At 41.7% G+C, this 18,303-nt stretch overlaps 2 protein-coding genes across 3 annotated transcripts in view; both read left to right on the top strand.

Moving 5' to 3' along the window:
- Positions 1-133: 133 nt before the first annotated feature.
- Positions 134-2,123, top strand: LOC146711262 (uncharacterized). Of its 2 annotated transcripts, none has more exons than XM_085454052.1 (4): positions 134-248; positions 361-684; positions 1,104-1,240; positions 1,459-2,123. In XM_085454052.1, the coding sequence occupies exons 1-4, from the start codon at positions 185-187 to the stop codon at positions 1,543-1,545; spliced, it is 612 nt and encodes a 203-aa protein (XP_085310178.1). In that variant the 5' UTR covers positions 134-184; the 3' UTR covers positions 1,546-2,123. The 2 variants fall into 2 exon arrangements, with proteins under 2 accessions (XP_085310178.1, XP_085310177.1); XM_085454051.1 differs by having other exon boundaries at positions 134-263.
- An 8,568-nt stretch (positions 2,124-10,691) lies between these two features.
- Positions 10,692-18,303, top strand: part of LOC146711256 (septin-9-like) — a 92,443-nt gene continuing 84,831 nt past the window's right edge. The window contains exon 1 of the mRNA XM_085454036.1: positions 10,692-10,986. Coding sequence (XP_085310162.1) covers positions 10,965-10,986 — 22 coding nt within the window. The 5' untranslated portion in view covers positions 10,692-10,964. The remainder of the gene's footprint in view (positions 10,987-18,303) is intronic.

The following is an 18,303-nucleotide window of genomic DNA, read 5'->3' as shown; positions in this document are numbered from 1 at the left end:
TGGCTTTAATGCTCTGCCAGTGATAATGAATGCACGGTGCTTATATTTTCATTGTCACTCACTGTTACCACTACGTCACGTGTTGCTTTCAAGAAGTGTGTCAGGCGCTGTGGTAAAAACATGCACACATTTCCTGTTGAATAGTTAGACTTTGACTGAGCCTTCAGTGACACTGACTGTCAGCATGTCTGCTGTCTGCCTCTTCATTCTCATCCTTTGTCTCTATGGCACAGCTAGGACTGCTGCAGGTAAGGCTGAGACAGGTGTGTTACAGTAAATGATGTAAGGAGGAAGAGTTCATTCATGTTGACCAAACTGTATTGTGAGATATGATTGTAAGTATTGTCTTTTTTTATGCAGATGGTTATGAGGTGATACGGATAAAAGTTGGAAAGCAAGTCACCATCCAGTGCAAAGGTGCTTCCAATCAGGAGATGCTGTATTTGAAGAGAGGCCTCAATGAGGAGGAGGACATTTTTTATTTGGCAGATTCAAAAAAACCTACTATTAACCAAAAATTTACTGACAGACTTCAGTTTCATGGGCAAGTCCCCAATGTGGATATTCTCCTCAAAAACTTGACCCTGGATGATACAGGACCGTACTGGTGCGTGTACAAAGTGAGCAGCAACTATGAGCTCAAAGCCTCAAGAGGCAATGGGTCTGTGCTGCTGGTGGTGACAGGTGAGTCTGAACAATTTATTTAGAGCTTATATAGAGCTGAAAGTTTTCCACTGGACATTTATGTTATACAAAAACCATGTAAGAGTTCAACATGTGCTTTACAACAAAATCCACCAAAGTATTGTAGAGGAAGATGTAGAACTAATCACTCATGTGATCAATCAATATCAGACTGTTTATATTTATTGTTATTTATATTAGAGGCAGAAAGTGTTTCATTTTTAAACAGACTGGTGTTACAGAAATGGAGCGTTTCTGCTTTTGTGTGGCTCTAAATTTGATTTCTCTGAATTATTTTTTTTTTAAATTTGTGATGTCAGAATGAAAAAATACAGATGGAGGGAAAAATCCTAGTGAAACAGAAATATTTACAACTTTACACTAAAAACAATTTAATAACATATGAATATAATTTCTAGAAAGCGGACCAGCACCAAGTCCACGGCCTGTGTGCACTGGGCAGTCCCAGGGTGACCTGGTCCTGGTCTCTGTGGTCATCTGTGCTGCTGTGCTCATTGTCGTCCTCACGGTCTTCCTCATATGGATCATCATCAAGGTATGTGCTTTGATGTGACAGCATCTGTGTTTGTGTGTAAATGTTAAAACATCATTAGTCGTATAATCATACAATTCCTCTTTAGAAATTGTATTGTTACAAAGATGAAGAGAGACTGAAATCTCAGCAACAACAAGCTTCACAAAATTCAGCGAATAATAATCAAATCGCTTAACGTGACCTGCAAATAACAGTCGGCATTGTCTTTTCCCTCCCAGACCAAGCCCTTGCGCAGCACAGTGAAAAAAAGACAAGTCCCGGTCAACGATGTTTACGAGGATATGCGCGGCACAATCAGGCGCTGAAGAGTCGACGCCAAACTCCGTGAACTCTCGGCACCACTGTGGTGTAAGCTCGGTCTGTTCTCACGCTTCATGCCCTGTGTGGGTGTCTGTTAAAGAGCAACAGTGAGGTAAAATGTAGCAACACAAAAACACTTGCTCTGTAGATTATTTGTAATCTTTATAAGAGGATTGTCAACATTGAGGCTTGTCAGTGGTATTTTGGGATGTACCCAGACGGAGGCGGAGAGGTTGTTTTTTTTGTTTGTAACTGTAAATATGTTAATCGTTGTTGTCAGTTTTTCAAAAACTTTGCTTTTTTTACTAAACGTTTTTTTAAAAAAAAAAAAAATAATAATTTAATGCAATATGTGATGTCTTTGGGGTGTACAGTCGCTGCAGTGTGAGGCAGGGTGGGTGGGACATTCACTTGGGGTGGGGTGGACTGAATGAATTGAATTTATATGTGTTTGTGTACATGTGTTGATTTTTCCAGTATCTGAAGAGGGAAATAAGCCAGAAAACAGTTAGTGTAAATGAAGACACGAATGTCTTGTAAAATACTGTGTATTTTCATCTTAATAAACTATCTGCCATCCATATGAATCTAGTTAGTTTTTATTTATTTATTTTTAGTAAGACGTGGCACTGAGATTACTACAGCAGTACAAACTCACAGCATAATACAACAGTGTTACCACGTGTTAATACAGCACCAGATATGTTGGTGTGCAATGTCTACATGTCTTCATACATTAGCGTGATTTTAACAACAGGACTAGTCAAAAAACTAGTCAAACTAATGCAATGCTAGGACGATAAAAACTGTTATAATTTTAAAAATGTTTCCATCATATCCCAAAGAAGTAACACTTTAGCTCTTAAAGCTTGTGTTCATTTCCACTGTAAAAGATTTATAATACAACCAACGTCATTTTTCTAAATGGTTGTTAATTTAAAAATTTTAAAAAATTAAATAACTAAAAAATTACCAAGGGTTGCTATAAATGTTAAAGTAATTTCCTAACTTACAGGCAGCTGGATGTCAGTAACTTACTGTAAAAAGTATTTTCAGTAACATACTGTATTTTTCATTTACAGTAATTAAAAAAAAAATCAGATGTTGTGAAACCCTCTCTACCACAACCCTGAGAGGAAAAAAATCTAATCAAAATACCACATGAAAACTTTTTTTCTCCCTGCTTCCTTTATAGTCACAGACTGCAAGGCAGAGGGCAACAAAACAAGTCAGAGGACAGGGCACTTACAAATGTCTCAGATACATGTAAATGAATAACAATAATACTTTATACCAACCTTTTAGTATTTTAAAAGAAATCTTCTCTCTCATTGGTCATTTTTTCTCAGCCAGGTTACCACGGTGAATGGAATCACAGTAGTGAGCAGGTACTTTCCCACACTCCTTTGGCATTTACAGTAATTTACTGTTTACACATATTACAGTATCTTACTGTGCAGTGGTGTGAAGAAGTGTTTGCCCCCTTCTTGATTTACTTTTTTTGGGGAAGTATTTGTCATACTTTTCAGATCATCAAACACATTTACATATTAGAAAAAGATAATGCGAGTAAACACAACGCAGTTTCTAAATGAAAGTGTTTATTATGAAGGGGGGGGGGCAAACCTACATGGCCCAGTGTGAATAAGTCATTGCCCTCTCCTAACCTGATAACTGGTTGTTCCAGCCTGAACAGCAACAGCTTTAATCAAGCATTTGCGATAACTGGCAATGAGCCTTTTACAGCTCTGTGGAGGAATTTTGCCCCACTCAGCCACAGTGGAGGGTTTCCACTTGAGATGCTGTGGTGTTGCCACAGCATCTCAGTCGGATTCAGGCCAGGACTTTCACTAAGCCACTCCAAAGTCTTCATTTAGTTTTGTAAGCCATCCAGGGACTTTTTCGCGTGTTTTGGATCATTGTCCTGCTGCAGAAGCTAAGTGCGCTTTAATTCGAGGTCATCAACAGATGCTGGACATTCTCCTCCAGGATGTTTTGGTAGACGGCAGAATTCATGGTTTTCCAGGTCCTGAGGCAGAAAAACAGCCCCAGCTCATCACACTACCACCACCGTATTTTACCGTCAGTATGATGTTGATGATGTTCCTTTTTGAAAATGCTGTTTTACTTTTACGCCAGATGTAATGGGAAACACACCTCCCAAAAACTTTTGTGTCGTCAGAGTATTTTTCCAAAAAAGTTCTGGAAATTATAAAAATGTTTTCTGACAAAACTGAGATGAGCCTTTATGTTCCTTTTGCTCAGCAGTGGTTTAGTCTTGGAAATCTGTCATGCAGGCCATTTTTTCCCCAGCGTCTCTCTTTTTGTGGATTCATGAAAACTGACCTTAACTGAGACAAGTGAGGCCTGCAGTTCTTTGAATGTTGGTTTGGGATCTGTTGAGATATCTTGGATGAGTCATTGCTGCACTCTTGGGGTCATTTTGGTCTGCCGGGGAAGCTTCTTCACTGGTCCATGTTTTTGCCAGTTGTGGATAATGGCTCTCACTGTGGTTCACTGGAGTCCCACAGCTTTAGAAATGGCTTTATAACCTATTCCAGACTGAGAGATCTCAGTTACTTTGTTTCTTATTTGTTCCTGAATTTCCTTGGATCGCGGCATGACGTCTGGATTTTGAGGATCTTTTGGTCTTCTCTACTTTGTAAGGCAGGTCCTAGTTAAGTGATTTCTTGATTGAGAACAGGTGTGGCAGTAATCAGGCCTGGGTTCGGCTAGAGAAATTAAACTCATCTTTCCAAGCCATGTAAGTTTGGATTTTTTCCCCCCCTTACTAATAAACACCTTCCTTTAGAAAGTGCATTTTGTGTTTACTTGTGTTAACAAACTGAAATATTTAAGTGTGATAAACATACAAAAAAAAGAAAATCGGGAAGTGGGCAAACACTTTTTCACACCACTGCAGGTATCACGGTCTAATGCAAAACGGAGCTCAGTTTATGCTCAGACTTGCAGTGTGCAATGAAGTGGTATAAGAATGCAGGATAACGTGGGCACCTGAAGAAATTACTAGACGTTAACTACATCATCCTTAGGTAAATCTTTAAAATCTCTAAAATTGCCTTCACAGCGCTCAACTTGCCATACAGGTTTGAATAATTTCATAACTATTTTACAACTGTCCCATGGCTTGAATTTAAACCCGTCTTCAGTCACTGACATCCCAAATCAAATCAAACGTGTTTTTTTTTTCAACTTTTTTCTTATTTTAATGCCTCTCCCACTATTCATTTATTATTCGAGGATAAATCAGTATTCAGAGTATTAAATCCTAGAAAATTAAAGTTAACCTCAAACCAAATAAAGAAAAAACAGCCATTTGTAAACTTCAGCATGATAATTTATTGCCAGCATTGAGTCAAGCCAGTGCATGTGTTCTCTTAAGCAAGCGGTGGATTTTCAAGCACTGTAACTGAAGTGGCACTTTAAACAAAATAAGTCAAGACAAGTTTTACTTAAGCACAGGGATGAGATGTGCCATATGAGTCAACAATAACCTAAGAAAAACAAAAGAAAGCATCTCATCTGGCACTATTGTGCAAGCGCTATAAGTTGGATGTAGTTGTGTAGCATGACTGTGGTCACAAAACGAGTCTGCCTCTGAAGCATGAAAGGGCAGCCAAAGCCTGCAAGTGTGAATTTGGGTTTAAGTGATTGTGGGTTAAATGTCAATGTATGCTCGTGGAAGCTGTTGTGTGCGTGCGTGCGTGTGTGTGTTTACAGGCAGACCACTTTCAAGAAGTCCAGCGAGGTGTGGAAAACATGCTTTTTGAGGTGAGCCTGAGACGGAAACTGAGACTGCTCGAAGAAAAACAAGTTAGAGCCAAGAACCCGAGAGCACCCTCCACCACAGTTTCATATGGCCTTTACAAAAAAAATAAAAAATACAATCTTCCGTCTTGTTCACTAGTGTGGATGAATTCAGGCAGATTTGCACAAGTACAAAAAATTTGTTATTGAGCAACTGCGGCGGTTTTTGTACCTGTCATAACCTGTAACAGGAAACAGCATGTGTTCTAAACCTGAAGTCCTAAAATACTGAAAACATCAGTAACAGATAATAATCTGCTGCAGTGTTACACTGCCAGTGGGTGTTTACAAAAAAACAAAAACGGCTTGAAGCTCCATCTGCAGACAGTCTGCTTTAACATAACCTCCTTCCCACTTCCCTTTCAGGTTTCAGAGTCTGAGCTGTTGATCAGACGCTGAGGAATAAAAGAACTGTAGACACGTAACTCGTTACTCACTTCTCGTGCTTTTTGTTTTTTCCTTCAGCATTTTGTCAGAAGCTGTTTTCTGTAATTAGGGTAATAGTGGAAACCGGTGACATTCACTCGGTGTTTTTTTTTAAGATGTGTAGGCAGGTGTTGAAGGGTGAATGGTTTGGATTTGCACTGTGTGGCTGAAAATAGCACTCGGATCGGTGTTTTCCATGTTTTCAAGTTAACGCTCTCTCATTTGTGCATCAGCTGTGAACCCACAGATCCAGCCTCGATAACACTCACCTGGAACTCAAGTTCAGTAGCAGGATGTGGCTTTGGCCTAACACCAGAGGAGGCCCAGCCTCTGATTCTGAATAAGAAAAACAATTTACTCATTATTAAGCAGCTACACATCCAGCAGTGTGGGTTTTACACTATCTGATTGTGCTGATGCAGCATGTGCGTGTTCAATCGTATAACCAGGAAAGCTGGGGCAAAGTGTCTGCTGCAGATGCTCGACTCGATTCTGCTCGGCAGGAAAGCTGCAAAGCTTGTCACCGTGACATTTGATTCTTCTTTGTGTCGGTGTATACTGTGGTGGAGATGTTTTCTTAGTAATTAGCACACAGTGGCTGCCATATAATGTGACGCGTGTGATTTAACCGTAACACATCAGTGTTTACCAGTCGTTTTGGGTTATTATGGTGGAAAGTAATAAAGCACAATGCATTTTTAATGCTTTTTTAAAATATTTGAAATTTGTATTGAATTCACATGTGATACAACTGTTTATTAATTATTTTGTAATACATTTATTTCAATTTTGAATAAAAGAAAACAATTTAAGATGGAGACAGCAAAAAATATAGAAGAGGAAGAAGAAGATGCTGTGGTTTCAAAACCACATTCTGCAAGTGTTATAAAAGCAGCAGTCTATGTGCATTGTTATCATCCGGACCTGTCAGCCACGGAAAACACTGCATTATAAAGAACTACCTCATTTGTTCTCCTCAGCTCTGAAATGCTTACAGGGTGTTGTTAAAGGAAGAGATGATGTAACACACCAGAATTCAAAAACAATGTCTGTGTCAAAGTTTCATGTCATTTTATTAACATCTTACATTTGGTTATTATTTACGTTTTACGCTGCATCCTAGCTGTGCTGCTGAGATAACTTGGCAGTGATGAAGCAGCCAAAAGCAGCCAAAGCAGGTAGACTGGAGCAGCTTTAAGCTGATTTATTGGTGAAACTGAAGCTTGCTGTGGGGCAAATAGAAGCAGAGAGCAAGGCTGAGATCACAGACAAACAAAAAAAAATGGTCTAAACATAGTGTTGTAGACTGGTGTGTGTGTGTGTGTGTGTGTGTGTGTGTGTGTGTGTGTGTGTGTGTGTGTGTGTGTGTGTGTGTGTGTGTGTGACCACACCATGTCATGTGTATATTGCATAAGGATTGAAGATCGAGGCAAACAGTTCGGTTTAATATTTCACAGGTTAGTCAGCTACAAACTGTATTCTTAGAAGCTGCTTAATCAATGGTTTGATATGTTCAGTCTCACGACTCAAAGAGCACAACGTCCTGCACTAAAAGCAAAGTTAAAGGCCAAAGCAGGAGTCTAAGATCCCACTGAACAGTGGAGTTCACTTTCTTCCTGAAGGCCCATCGAGTTTGCTCCATCTGGTACACAGAGCTTCTGAATTAGCACTTGTGGAACATTATCCCTTAACTGCCGAAGTCCGGATGAGGTTTGTGGCCGCTGAAAACAAACAAAGGGGTCATGTCTCCTAATGTGAGCCAAGACATCAGCGCACACAGAGTGAACTGCTTTAAATTAAAGAACTTAAAAACTGACCTGGTTATCTTCTTATTTACTGTAAGCTGTTATGTTTTCCTACATTGCAGATTTATTCTTATTCAAACCTTCAGTGGCAGCTTAAACCCAGGTGATTGAGGCTCAGGGTTCTCCAAGGTTATTATCTGCATAGATACTGACGACAAAAAAAGAAAAGAAAAAAAGAAAGCATCCGAGACCTGACATAACAGAGCTGCATCAACCTTTTGAAGTGAAGAAAAAAACAGAAACACTTGATCATGAGTGTGCATCACCCATACATTTATTTGGTTTCAGAGATGACTCATTTGACTTGTTTGTGCCACTTCTCTGGAAAACCTACATTTTAAAGATAGTTGTGAGCGGTGAAAAACACAGCAGTTTAACTTATTAGATTTATTTCTGTGTTTTGCTGGTTTGGCCTTACTCGGTCTAGTGTGACTGGCAGATTGTTATTTTAGGATAACACCACTCTAGTTCCTCATTTCTAACGCTGTAGTTATTAAAGGTGCTAATATATGTTGCTAAAAACATGTAACCACACTATAATTTACAGTAAAACTCAAAATGCAGGATAGGGCCCCATCTGTTCAGAGTACGCACTTATTCTTGTGATGGATAATATATCTAGTTCAGTCTTATTTTTTTTCTGGGTCACACAGCTTGCACGTTCACCCACTTGTCACCGTCAGCACAGTGCAAAGCATCAGCAAGGCGTGTTTCCGCAGTGAGCAAAGGTGCTCTTAAACAAGCTCTGAAAAACACCTTGTTTTTTTCTTTTTTTAAAACAAAAATATTATCAAAGGACAGTTTTGGTAAAGGTGGAAGCTGCTGAGCCAACAAGTCAGTTACAAGAAGTACAAGATTAGCTAACATGTGACATAAGTCATGCTCGTTTTGACAGTTAAAGCACTTTTGGTATTATGCCCACAGACAGACTTTTTTCAACTAGTTTCATCTGGAGTACCTTAAAAATTCATGGTGTATAACTACTATTTAAACCATTTGTCCACTTTTAATAACCACAACATTTAACACTAAGTCAATGTGACCACTTTAACTTATGTACCCTTCATGGTTAGCTAACAGTTTTTTTTCTATTTATCCACACTTTTACTATTTTATTCATAATTTTATTTAGCAATTTAGCTACTATAGTATTCATCCATACTGTTAGGTACAATTTCAACTGTTAGACATCCTCTAAACAAACATACTTTTACAAACATTATTTTATTCGTTTTTCGTTTTGATCATTACTTTATAAGGTACAGTGTGTAAAGTCCCACCACTAGAGGTCAGTAGATCCAGCTGAGTTCTGTTTTTCCACCTCTCCCGAATTTAAGTGCGTAATCCTAGCTGTGGTGGCTGGTGTAGGACAGACGTGTTTTAATTGTCTAGATTTTTGGAAATTATATTTGCAAATTAGAATTTTTAGGAGCTAAAAACATTTTTTTGCTTAAAAAACAAACAAACAAATCTTTCTAATGGCTGTAGCTGTAGTGTTATGACTGTGCTTTAATCCCCTCAAATGATCAAAAACATGACATTTAGACCATTGGATTGAATTAGCGGTCAAGCAGAAGACGGGGGACTTTGAGGTCACTTTTAAAATCCTTCTCTCCGTAACTGTGCCACTATTTACTCTTGTTTTATCTGTCACGTTGTCTCCTTCCTTCGCATTTTCACTTATTTGGTGATCAAGGAGGCATGAATTAAAATTTGCCTCCACAGGACACGAACGCCTGCAACTTTTTTTCACCTCCACCTTTGCTGAATTGTGTCCTCGGCCGGTCTCCAGGCACATTAGGCAGATGAGTGATGTCCATCTCGGCTGCTGTGTTCAAGATGGCAGAGAAACTTAGTGGCTTCCACACATGAACTCTGTGTATTTTTAATGAATTGAGTTTATGAGAATGTATTAGCTTGTTGGACTACAAGTTACACACTAATCACGGTAGACTTATGAGTGCAATATCTTTTTCTATCAGATTAAAATTAAGTCATTATAGTCTGCTGCAAGGTGGCTGCTAGGCAACACAATAGCATCATGATGCATAATGCATAGTTCACCTTTTGTGAACATAATGAGATGTTGTTGTGAAACTCAAACAAGTGGGTGCTTTCATAAGATGCGTATGTGCGTAAATGCTAAAAACAGGTCATTTCAACCCATTGCAAGAGGTTACCACACAACATGATGCTGCCATAATATCTGATCTAGATAAAAACCTTCAGTTGCCAACTGGGTACCTGTGTGCCAAGTCTGGTTGCTTAACGCTTTATTGTGTAAAGGCAGTGGTTAGACAAAGAAATAAGCAAACACACAGATGGACAGAGATTTTGTGTCCTCTAGCATGCCGGATATGAAAGGCCACGTCCTTTAAAATAAATAAATAAATAACGTTAAGCTGTACATAAGAGCAGACTCCTGAGCGGAAAAGGAGGAGGAGGAGCCAGCAGCAGCCACAAGAGGTCTCTGCAGCTCAGACGTGCGGGTCTTTGAGGCAGGATGTGAAGTCAGGCCCCACGAACACGAAGCAGGTTGCTGCAGTTTGACATTTGGAATTTAGAGAGGCTAAAGGTCACGGGCGCAGCTGAGAACTTGAATTGATGTGGGCTCCACTGCTCGCGTGTCTCTACCCAGCCGTAAGATTTATACTACAAATAAACCCCCCCCCCTCCGCCTCCACCTCCACGCACCACCCGGCCACATCCTTACACTAAACACACACACAAAGCTGCCCACACAGTACCTGAGGTGGTGTGTGTGTGTTTGTATGTGTGTGAGAGAGAGATGCCAGCAACTGATAAATTATCACACACAGAGAAAATGAGAGATAGGGGGTATTGTAAGATTTTTCATTATCGTGTCATATTGCGCAATAGTCCAAACCTGCGCACTGGTGAATTTTCGGATCACCAAGCTTCCCAGTTCACCAGTTAACTGTGCTTCAAATAATTCTTCTCCACACCTCCCCAAATATCGCGCTCAGTTATTCCACCTCTGAGCTTTGATAGGTGAAAGCCCTCACTGTTACAGTAAACCACTCCCGCTCATGGATTGGGCGTGCGTTAGGAGCGCAGGTGTGATTGTATCCACTTCCAGAAGAGTGTCTTCCCAAGGAGTTAGAGTTAGACATAAAGGCGGAATAAATTTAGTATTAGCTGCACCACGAAGGCTCTATTGCAGTTGTTTAGTATACCGTCTATCAGTGGCGAACAAGAGACGCACAAAGAGAAACAACCTGCAAAAGTTACGGATGCAAAAGTGAACTTTACACATTCTGAGAAACCAGAGCGGATAATCAAGCTTAGATTGTCAAAGTGAAGAACCCCCTTAACCACCAGGAGAGGAAACATCTCACAGAATCATGAAGAAATCTTCATTCACAGGTAAGTCTAGCTCTTAAATGTGGTGACAGCTTTCAGGAACTCGTTATCTCGTGAGATAGCACCAAATCCTTTTATAGCCTGATTGCAGGGAGGAGGCTGTGCCTTATAAACTGTGCATGCTTAGGTGCCAGTGTGACTGTAGAATGGGGGAAAAAAAAGAGGGAGACAAGGTAAACATTAAACAGCTCTAACAATTAATAACCCACGTTTTTTTCTAAAAGTTTTCCTTTTGAATTCCCCCTTTGCAAGAAGAAAGAAAGAGGGGGGCCCACACATGGATCTGTGGGTGTGGCTGTAAAGCATTTCTTGCATGTTTGTGCTCTCAGACTTTACCCTTCAAAAATAGGCTACGACGTCATGACAGAAAGGTGGTGCACAGACCCTGGCCCGGTTTTTTGTTTTTTCAAATGTGAGTTTCTTTCATGCTTAGACGAACAAGATGAAAGCTGCTCTGTGTGTCACCAAAGCAGGTCATATTTCATTCACAGTGAAATACTACAAAACCCTACAGTCAGATTATACGTCAGTTGGCTTGTTAATCTGCTTGATTGATAGTTTTACGGTGTAGCTCCTTCACTCCTCCCAACTAATGCCTGAAGAGTGATCTGATTTGTGCATCAGACAAGTTCAGTGGTTCAGTTTACTTTGGGACTGGCTGGACCTGATTATGGTTGTTGTGACACTGTGGAGGCAAAGACTTGAAGCGAGGATGCTTCTTTAAAGGACAATGCCCCCTGTCGCAAGGAAAGTACACCATAAGTGCATGTGACCTTCCTCTATGCTCTCTTTTTTACCTTCCTTTGTTGCAGCTTTCCTCTTAATTCCCCCCTCTTTCTTCTTAAGGCACTGCCTACTATCGCCCACATCTTCTACATTCCCTCACCCCCTCCTTCCACCAAGACACACACACACACATGAATCCTGTCTCTCTTAGCAGTGGCTCAGTCCAATGTACACAACCCTATCCCGCGGAATGCCAGCTTTCCCGGCTCCTCTTCCCCGAGCCTTTGTGCGATGGAGCATCCGATGGTTTTCCATCGGAGCCAAGCACATGTTGGGTCATGCCGCCTCTCCTCCTCCTCTTCCTCTGTGTGTGTGCGTGTTCTCTCTCTTCTTGTCTCTCTTTCTTTGTCTGCCATGTGACGTGCACGGAGCTGTCACATTCTTTGTCAGAGCTTCCACTCGTAGAGCGGTCTAATAACAAAGTGTGTTTGTAAGTCTGACATGTGTGGAAGGCCTTCCTTACAAATGCGCAGCAGTGTTTAGACAAGCACCAGAGATGTGGATAGGTGACTGAGAGAGGAAGGTGGACTCGTGTGTCAGCTTATGTGTGCGTGTATTTCGCACACAAATACCCTTGTAGACACACAAACAAGTACAACGTGTATCTGGCTGGGAGTGGAATTTGAAGTGTGTGTGTTTCTGTGTATGTGTTCCGTCATGTAACCCCGCACAGATGAACCCCGCTCCTGGAGCCAATCCCTGGCTTGTACACCACTCCCTCAATTTGTCTGGATCAATGAGTAACCTGCATGAATAACAGCTCACTTCAGCACACAAACACACACACACACACACTTCAAATTCCACTCCTCTCACCTGTGTGACAAAGCCCTCACTCCCCGCTGCATTACAGCTTTTAGCCTGTTTACACTGGAGAGTCAGCCGGGCTTTGATTCAGAGCCTAAAGCTATTGTTTGATGGCAACTTGAAAGTCGAGCTATAAACTGTGTTGAGACATATTCGCCCTGTCATCTAGCAGAGCGTGCCGCCGATGGTCTAACCCTCAATTTGGAAGCCTGTGGATAATGGAGAGATAAGGTATTGGGATATGTGGACATGCATGTACAGTACCCTGCGTGGTAAAGTGCTCTTACCACGCTGAGTACTGTAGGTACAGTGTAGGAAACAGCAGGTCCATCAAGTACTCAGTGTTCACTGATTTTGCAACTTGATGCATATGTACTAGTAGTATCAAGTTTTCATATATCACCGTTGTGTCAGCATGTGCCTTCCCTCGCCTGATCCTGGGTCCAGTTTTACACTAACCCCAACCATGGACTGTATATAAAAGTTGAATGTGAAGGCTCACTTTGAAGCCTCAGTTCTGTCATTATGGCCACCTCCATCTTCATGTTTTCCAGAAGCAGAAGTGACAAAATGATTATATCTATGCTTTGCTGAGACTTGCTGATTAGTCAGCTGTGAAAATTCTCACCAAAATCAGAGCGTAGACTTCCTCTTATTAAAAGCAAATTTGATTTAAAATCCTCTGAAAGGGGCGATTAGCACTCATTAGCCCCTCACAGGTAGAAAGGTTTGGCTCTAGTTGGGGGCTTTTCTGTGTGGTTGTTCTCCCTAAGTGGTTTGGTTTCCTCCCACAGCCTAAAAATGTTGTCAATTTAGCTGGTGGTTCTAAATTGACCATAGGTGCCAAAGTGTGAATGAATATTTGTGTGCGTGTGCGCGTGTGTGTGTGTGTTAGCCCTGCGATAGACTGGCATCCTGTCCAGCAGTGCGTCTCGCCCTATGACAGCTCATAACCTCCAGCCCACCATGTGACCCCGAATTGAATAAACAGGAGACGATGGATGGATGATCCAAAAGGCAACAGCACCATAAACACTGTGGGTTATGCAAATTAGCCAAAAGTGGAAGCATTAGCGCTAGAGACTTGTAGCTTTTTATCTTTAGTTTTATGCGAATTTGAGCTGCTGCACATTTTGCACTTCATGTGGCTTTATATTTCGGCCTTGGAGGTTCTCACGAGTTAATACTCCTACTCTGGACCACAACCTGACCATAACCACAAATACAAAGGGTGGTGACTACAGGAAACACACTTTATCTTTGTCATAGATAAAGGCTTATTAAACAAGGGTGCGGACCTGTGGCATCTCTAACCTGTGTAACTCTGTGGAGGTTTAGCAACCTTGAGACTGATAAACATGTATGTGGCAAATAGGCCACAGCACTGTGTTATTAATAAAGACTTCCGTGTGAAATCATAGACCTATACTTACTATGTCTTGTCTCTGCGCTGTGTATGGTCCTCCCCTTTCAGGCGCATAGAGCCTGCTCTGAAGTGTCCACTCTGCTTTGTGTTTATCATCTGCAGCCAAGAATGCAGCTCTGTGATGCTGTGCTGCTGCTGGGGGTGTCAACTGATACAACAGACCGCCTGTACTGTAGGCCCGAGGCCAGGAGCGAGCCTGTAAAAAGATAATGGCAGGCTCGGAGACATTCTGATGCGTGGAGTAACATGTGCGCCGACATCTAGAGACGGGTATTAGGGTGATAAAGTACAGACACTCGCGTACATTTGTTTAGATTTCAGATTTTTACTGCACTGTTATCTGGCTAACATGCAGACCTGAAGAAAAACAAAACCCATAAGGGGGAGTGGGGAAAGCATGCTGTTCAGTAGCCCATGCAACAGATAGCAGCTCCTCCGCTTGGCAGGAACAGCCCTGTCCTGTCGTGACATGAATAAATATTTTATTGCAAGTAGCAATCAGTTTAAGTGTTAGTGACTCATATCTGTTCGGAGAGCCTATTAGGGTGGCAATGCCCTCGTGAATTAGCCAGATAATGCATGTTAAATGCATGCGAGCTCTGCTGTCGGTACAAAGTCTTGCTCTTATTGAAAATCAGTTTCCGGGACAACCGCTCTGTATAACATGGCTGCAAAAGGATTTCATCTGCTTTTTAGTTTCTATTTCAGTTTATCAGCTTTGTTTTAGTCGATGAAGCTCTTTTCTTTTTTAACGTGACCTGTTGCTTGCACACACACCTGAGCAAGCACATGCGCTGGCCACATGATGCTTAAGGCTTCAGCGTTAAGGTGGAGTGGCTGTGTTTGTTTTGTTCCTGAAGAACTTAAGTCCCTCATACAAATTAGAAAATCCCAGAAAACATGCGGACGCTGAGGCCCTTAAAACTTTCCTCCTTCTCCCCGTCATTCTCACATTTCTGAAGAATCCCGTCTGTGCAGCCAGTCACTCGCCGAGCTGTTCACCTGTGACACGTATTTCCTGGGGGAGGCTGTAGCTCATAAAGCTCTACAGGCTATTTGACTAACTCCGTGGCTTTTAACAGCCTTGGAAAAAGGAAGGCTGATGCTTATCTACCACACTGGTATTATTTTATGGACTGCATGAGTTTGCTGTCTAGAGCACGTTTTGATATGATTTAATGCCGACTTGTGTGTGTGGCATTGTGAGGAGTACAGAGAGGCTTTTGTGTGTTGGGCAACACGGTGTTGCTTTTCAATGAATGGAGTGAGTGAAGAAGAAGGTTGGGAAAAAGTGTTGCCTTGGGCGCCATCAGAACAGCGGCCATTCATATGGGTTCCAGTTTAGGGTCACGGATAATCCTTTCCCCAAAATGATAAAAGTGTCTGCGCGTGCGTGTTGAGTCTGCCGATGTGTGGGCAGACCTGCAGCCGGGTAAAGGTCTTACCTGGGCTGTAAAAACAATCTTGAAAAATGGACGTGGAGCCATTCAGTCAGCTTTGCTTTCTTTTCTTTAGCTCTTCCGCTCGCTCACTTCAGCCCTCTTTCATCCACTCCCAGCTCTTTCACAGGCAGAGTTGTGAAACACTGTTTGCAGCATCGTAATGAGGGTCATAAAACACAGTGGAACAGATGGCTGAGCAGAGAGACACAGGGGGAGGAAGGAGGGCTTAGTGAGCTTAACCTTCTTTGACATCATAATTTAAATTAAAAAAAGAAAAAATGATGTTCATTCATGTAGTGTCAACTTCTCCAGTGGATCCTCCAGTAATGGATGCAGGTCTGCAAACACACCACAGTGAAAATCTTTATTTGCTGTGTACACAGTTCAGGGCAGTGCAGGTACACTGGTATTCTTGTGTCTGTCAGACTCAGTCATTGTAATCATAAACCGGTAGTAAATGAAGCAATGAACATGATACGCCTGCATATACAGCGTAATTCACTCGCTGGATCCTTTATTAGGTTCAGCTGATTGTTAATGCACATATCAAACGAGGGAGTCATGTGGCAGAAACTCGATGCTTTTAGTCTTGTAGGATTTGGCAACACAAACTTCAAACTGAGCATCAGAATAGGAAAGAAATGTGATTTAAGTGACTCTAAATGTGGCACAGTTGTTGGTGCCAGATGAGCTGGTCTGAGTCTTTTAGAAACTGCTGATCTACTGGGATTTCCCCACACTGCCATTTTTTTTAGATTTGGTCCAAGAAAGAGAAAATATCCAGTGAGCAGCAGTTCTCTGGGTGAAAAATGACTTGTTGAGGTCAGAGGTCACAGGAGAATGGCCAGACTGCTTAAACTGCTTCGAGCTGACAGGAAGACAACAGTAACTCAAATAAATCCTTGTTACAATCGAGGTATGCAGAAAAGCATCTCTGAATGCACAACAAAACTTTGAAGCAGATGTGATACAGTAGCGGAAGACCACACCGAGTGCCGCTCCTGTCAGCTAACAAGAAACGGAGACTCAGAATTTAGCATAAACAACGTGAAAGCGCGGATCCACCCTGCCTTGTATCAATTCTTCCGCCTGCCAGTGGTGTAATTGTGTGGAGAATATTTGCTTGGCACACTTTGGGTTCCTTAGTATAGTACCATCTGAGCATTGTTTAAACACCGCAGGCCACCCGAGTATTGCTGTTGCTCACTATGCCTATGCCTTTATGACCACAGTGTTTCCATCTACTTTAAGCAGGATAACGCACCATGTAACAAAGCTCTAATCATCTCAAACTGCCTTCTTAAACACGACAATGAGTTCACCGTACTAAATATCTGAGGAACGTTTGGAGGACCTAGTTGGATCTGTGCCACGAAGGATTAAGGCAGCTCGGTAAAAAAGGGTAAAACAGGGTACAACCCAGTACTAACAAGGTGTACCTAATAAAGTGGCTGGCGAGTGTATAAGGGAGCATTAAGCAGACATGAATCTGGTTGCACATTTCAAAATCGCCTCAACTTTCTCTATAAGTGCTTTTATTTTGGAACTCTGATATTTTGTAAAATCATAATCAGACAGTGTCCGTGTTTGGTTTATATGAGTGCAAATATCAATAGGTGAAAATCTGGTATCATGTCACAGAACTAATTTATAATTTCCTGTTCCAAGCAACAGTGATAATTAATTGTTCAGGAACTGCTCTGCAGCTGTTTTTAGTAAAGTGACTAAAGACATGTCTTGCATCAGACTGTTGATAAATCAAACCACTAAAGGAAACAGTGAAGTCAAAGAAGCACGGGATGGGGGGGGGAGATCCGTCCCCTCCTCTGTCCTCCTGCACAAATATCAATACAGCCTCCTCCGCACAGCCTCCTTAAGCAAACACTAAAATCTCAGGTCCCGGCATTAATTATAGCCTACGTTTAGTAAATCCCTCTACCCGGTCTCTGTGCAGGCCGTCCTTCGTGTGTGACCGCATGCGATCACTCTTGTGTCTCAAGTATGTTGAAGTGCTGCACCCTCTCCTCTGTTATTTACTCTTCTCCACTCCTTTGACACCATTAACCAATCAGCTGAAACATTTGTCCAAGCATAGCCGTGCACTTTATTGGTCATGCTTAAAAAAACGCCACCTGGCACGAACGCACACACGGCTTCGCTAAACACTGCGTTTTGACATCAGTCACTTTACTGCGAACTCACAAGCACAGACAGATTTGTCAATGTGCAAACATTGTGCAAACATTCATATGTATGCGCTGTGCGTGCGCTGACCTCCTTTGCGCACAGTATCATTTGCAAATATGACATCAGATGATTAAAACTCGCCTTCAAAGGTGAAAAAAGATGCATGTGAATGTATACGTTTCTGTTTGCTGCCTCAGACAAGACTGTGCAGGAGGACAAACAGATTCGGCACACAGACACTTTTGTGCTAGTGTAGAAGTAAACTTGGCAGGTGTCCCTCTTTTTCTTTGTATTGCTGTATGTCTGTCAGTACTTTGCCCTCACTTTAAACTACGCTGAATTATATCACCTTTATGCCAAATGCCAGCGTTTCAAAGCGACTTCGTGCTGCTTTTTTTGCGGCTTCTGTGCCGCTTTACTTTGTTGCGATGATATGCATTGCTCGCCCCATTTGAAGGAGAGGTTCAGTTGCAAGGGTGTGCATGTGCATCCAAGAATAAATAAGTACAGACATGTTTTTTAGCTCCGAGGCTTGATAGACTTGACTCCACAAACCTGAAGCTCTGTGCACACACTAGCATAGCAGGCCAATTGGGTCATGACATGAAAAGTTGCTGATTAATGATTCACACTCACAGCAAATGGTCAGCCCGAGTTCCTGTTTGGTGATTT

Source organism: Copadichromis virginalis, linkage group LG4 (assembly GCF_057382275.1).
Source record: "Copadichromis virginalis isolate Kocher_CV1m ecotype Utaka linkage group LG4, C_Virginalis_male_GT1.1, whole genome shotgun sequence".
NCBI classification, from domain to species: domain Eukaryota; kingdom Metazoa; phylum Chordata; class Actinopteri; order Cichliformes; family Cichlidae; genus Copadichromis; species Copadichromis virginalis.
The sequence above is the reverse complement of the archived record's forward strand: the minus strand, read 5'-3'. Positions and strand labels throughout refer to the sequence as shown.

Excerpts from the sequence above, each read along its gene's own strand:
- LOC146711262 (XM_085454051.1), top strand. The coding sequence starts at position 185 with ATGTCTGCTGTCTGCCTCTTCATTCTCATCCTTTGTCTCTATGGCACA. Across the intron at positions 685-1,103 it reads TGTGCTGCTGGTGGTGACAG|AAAGCGGACCAGCACCAAGT; the intron begins GTGAGTCTGAAC and ends TATAATTTCTAG. Across the intron at positions 1,241-1,458 it reads TCATATGGATCATCATCAAG|ACCAAGCCCTTGCGCAGCAC; the intron begins GTATGTGCTTTG and ends TTTCCCTCCCAG.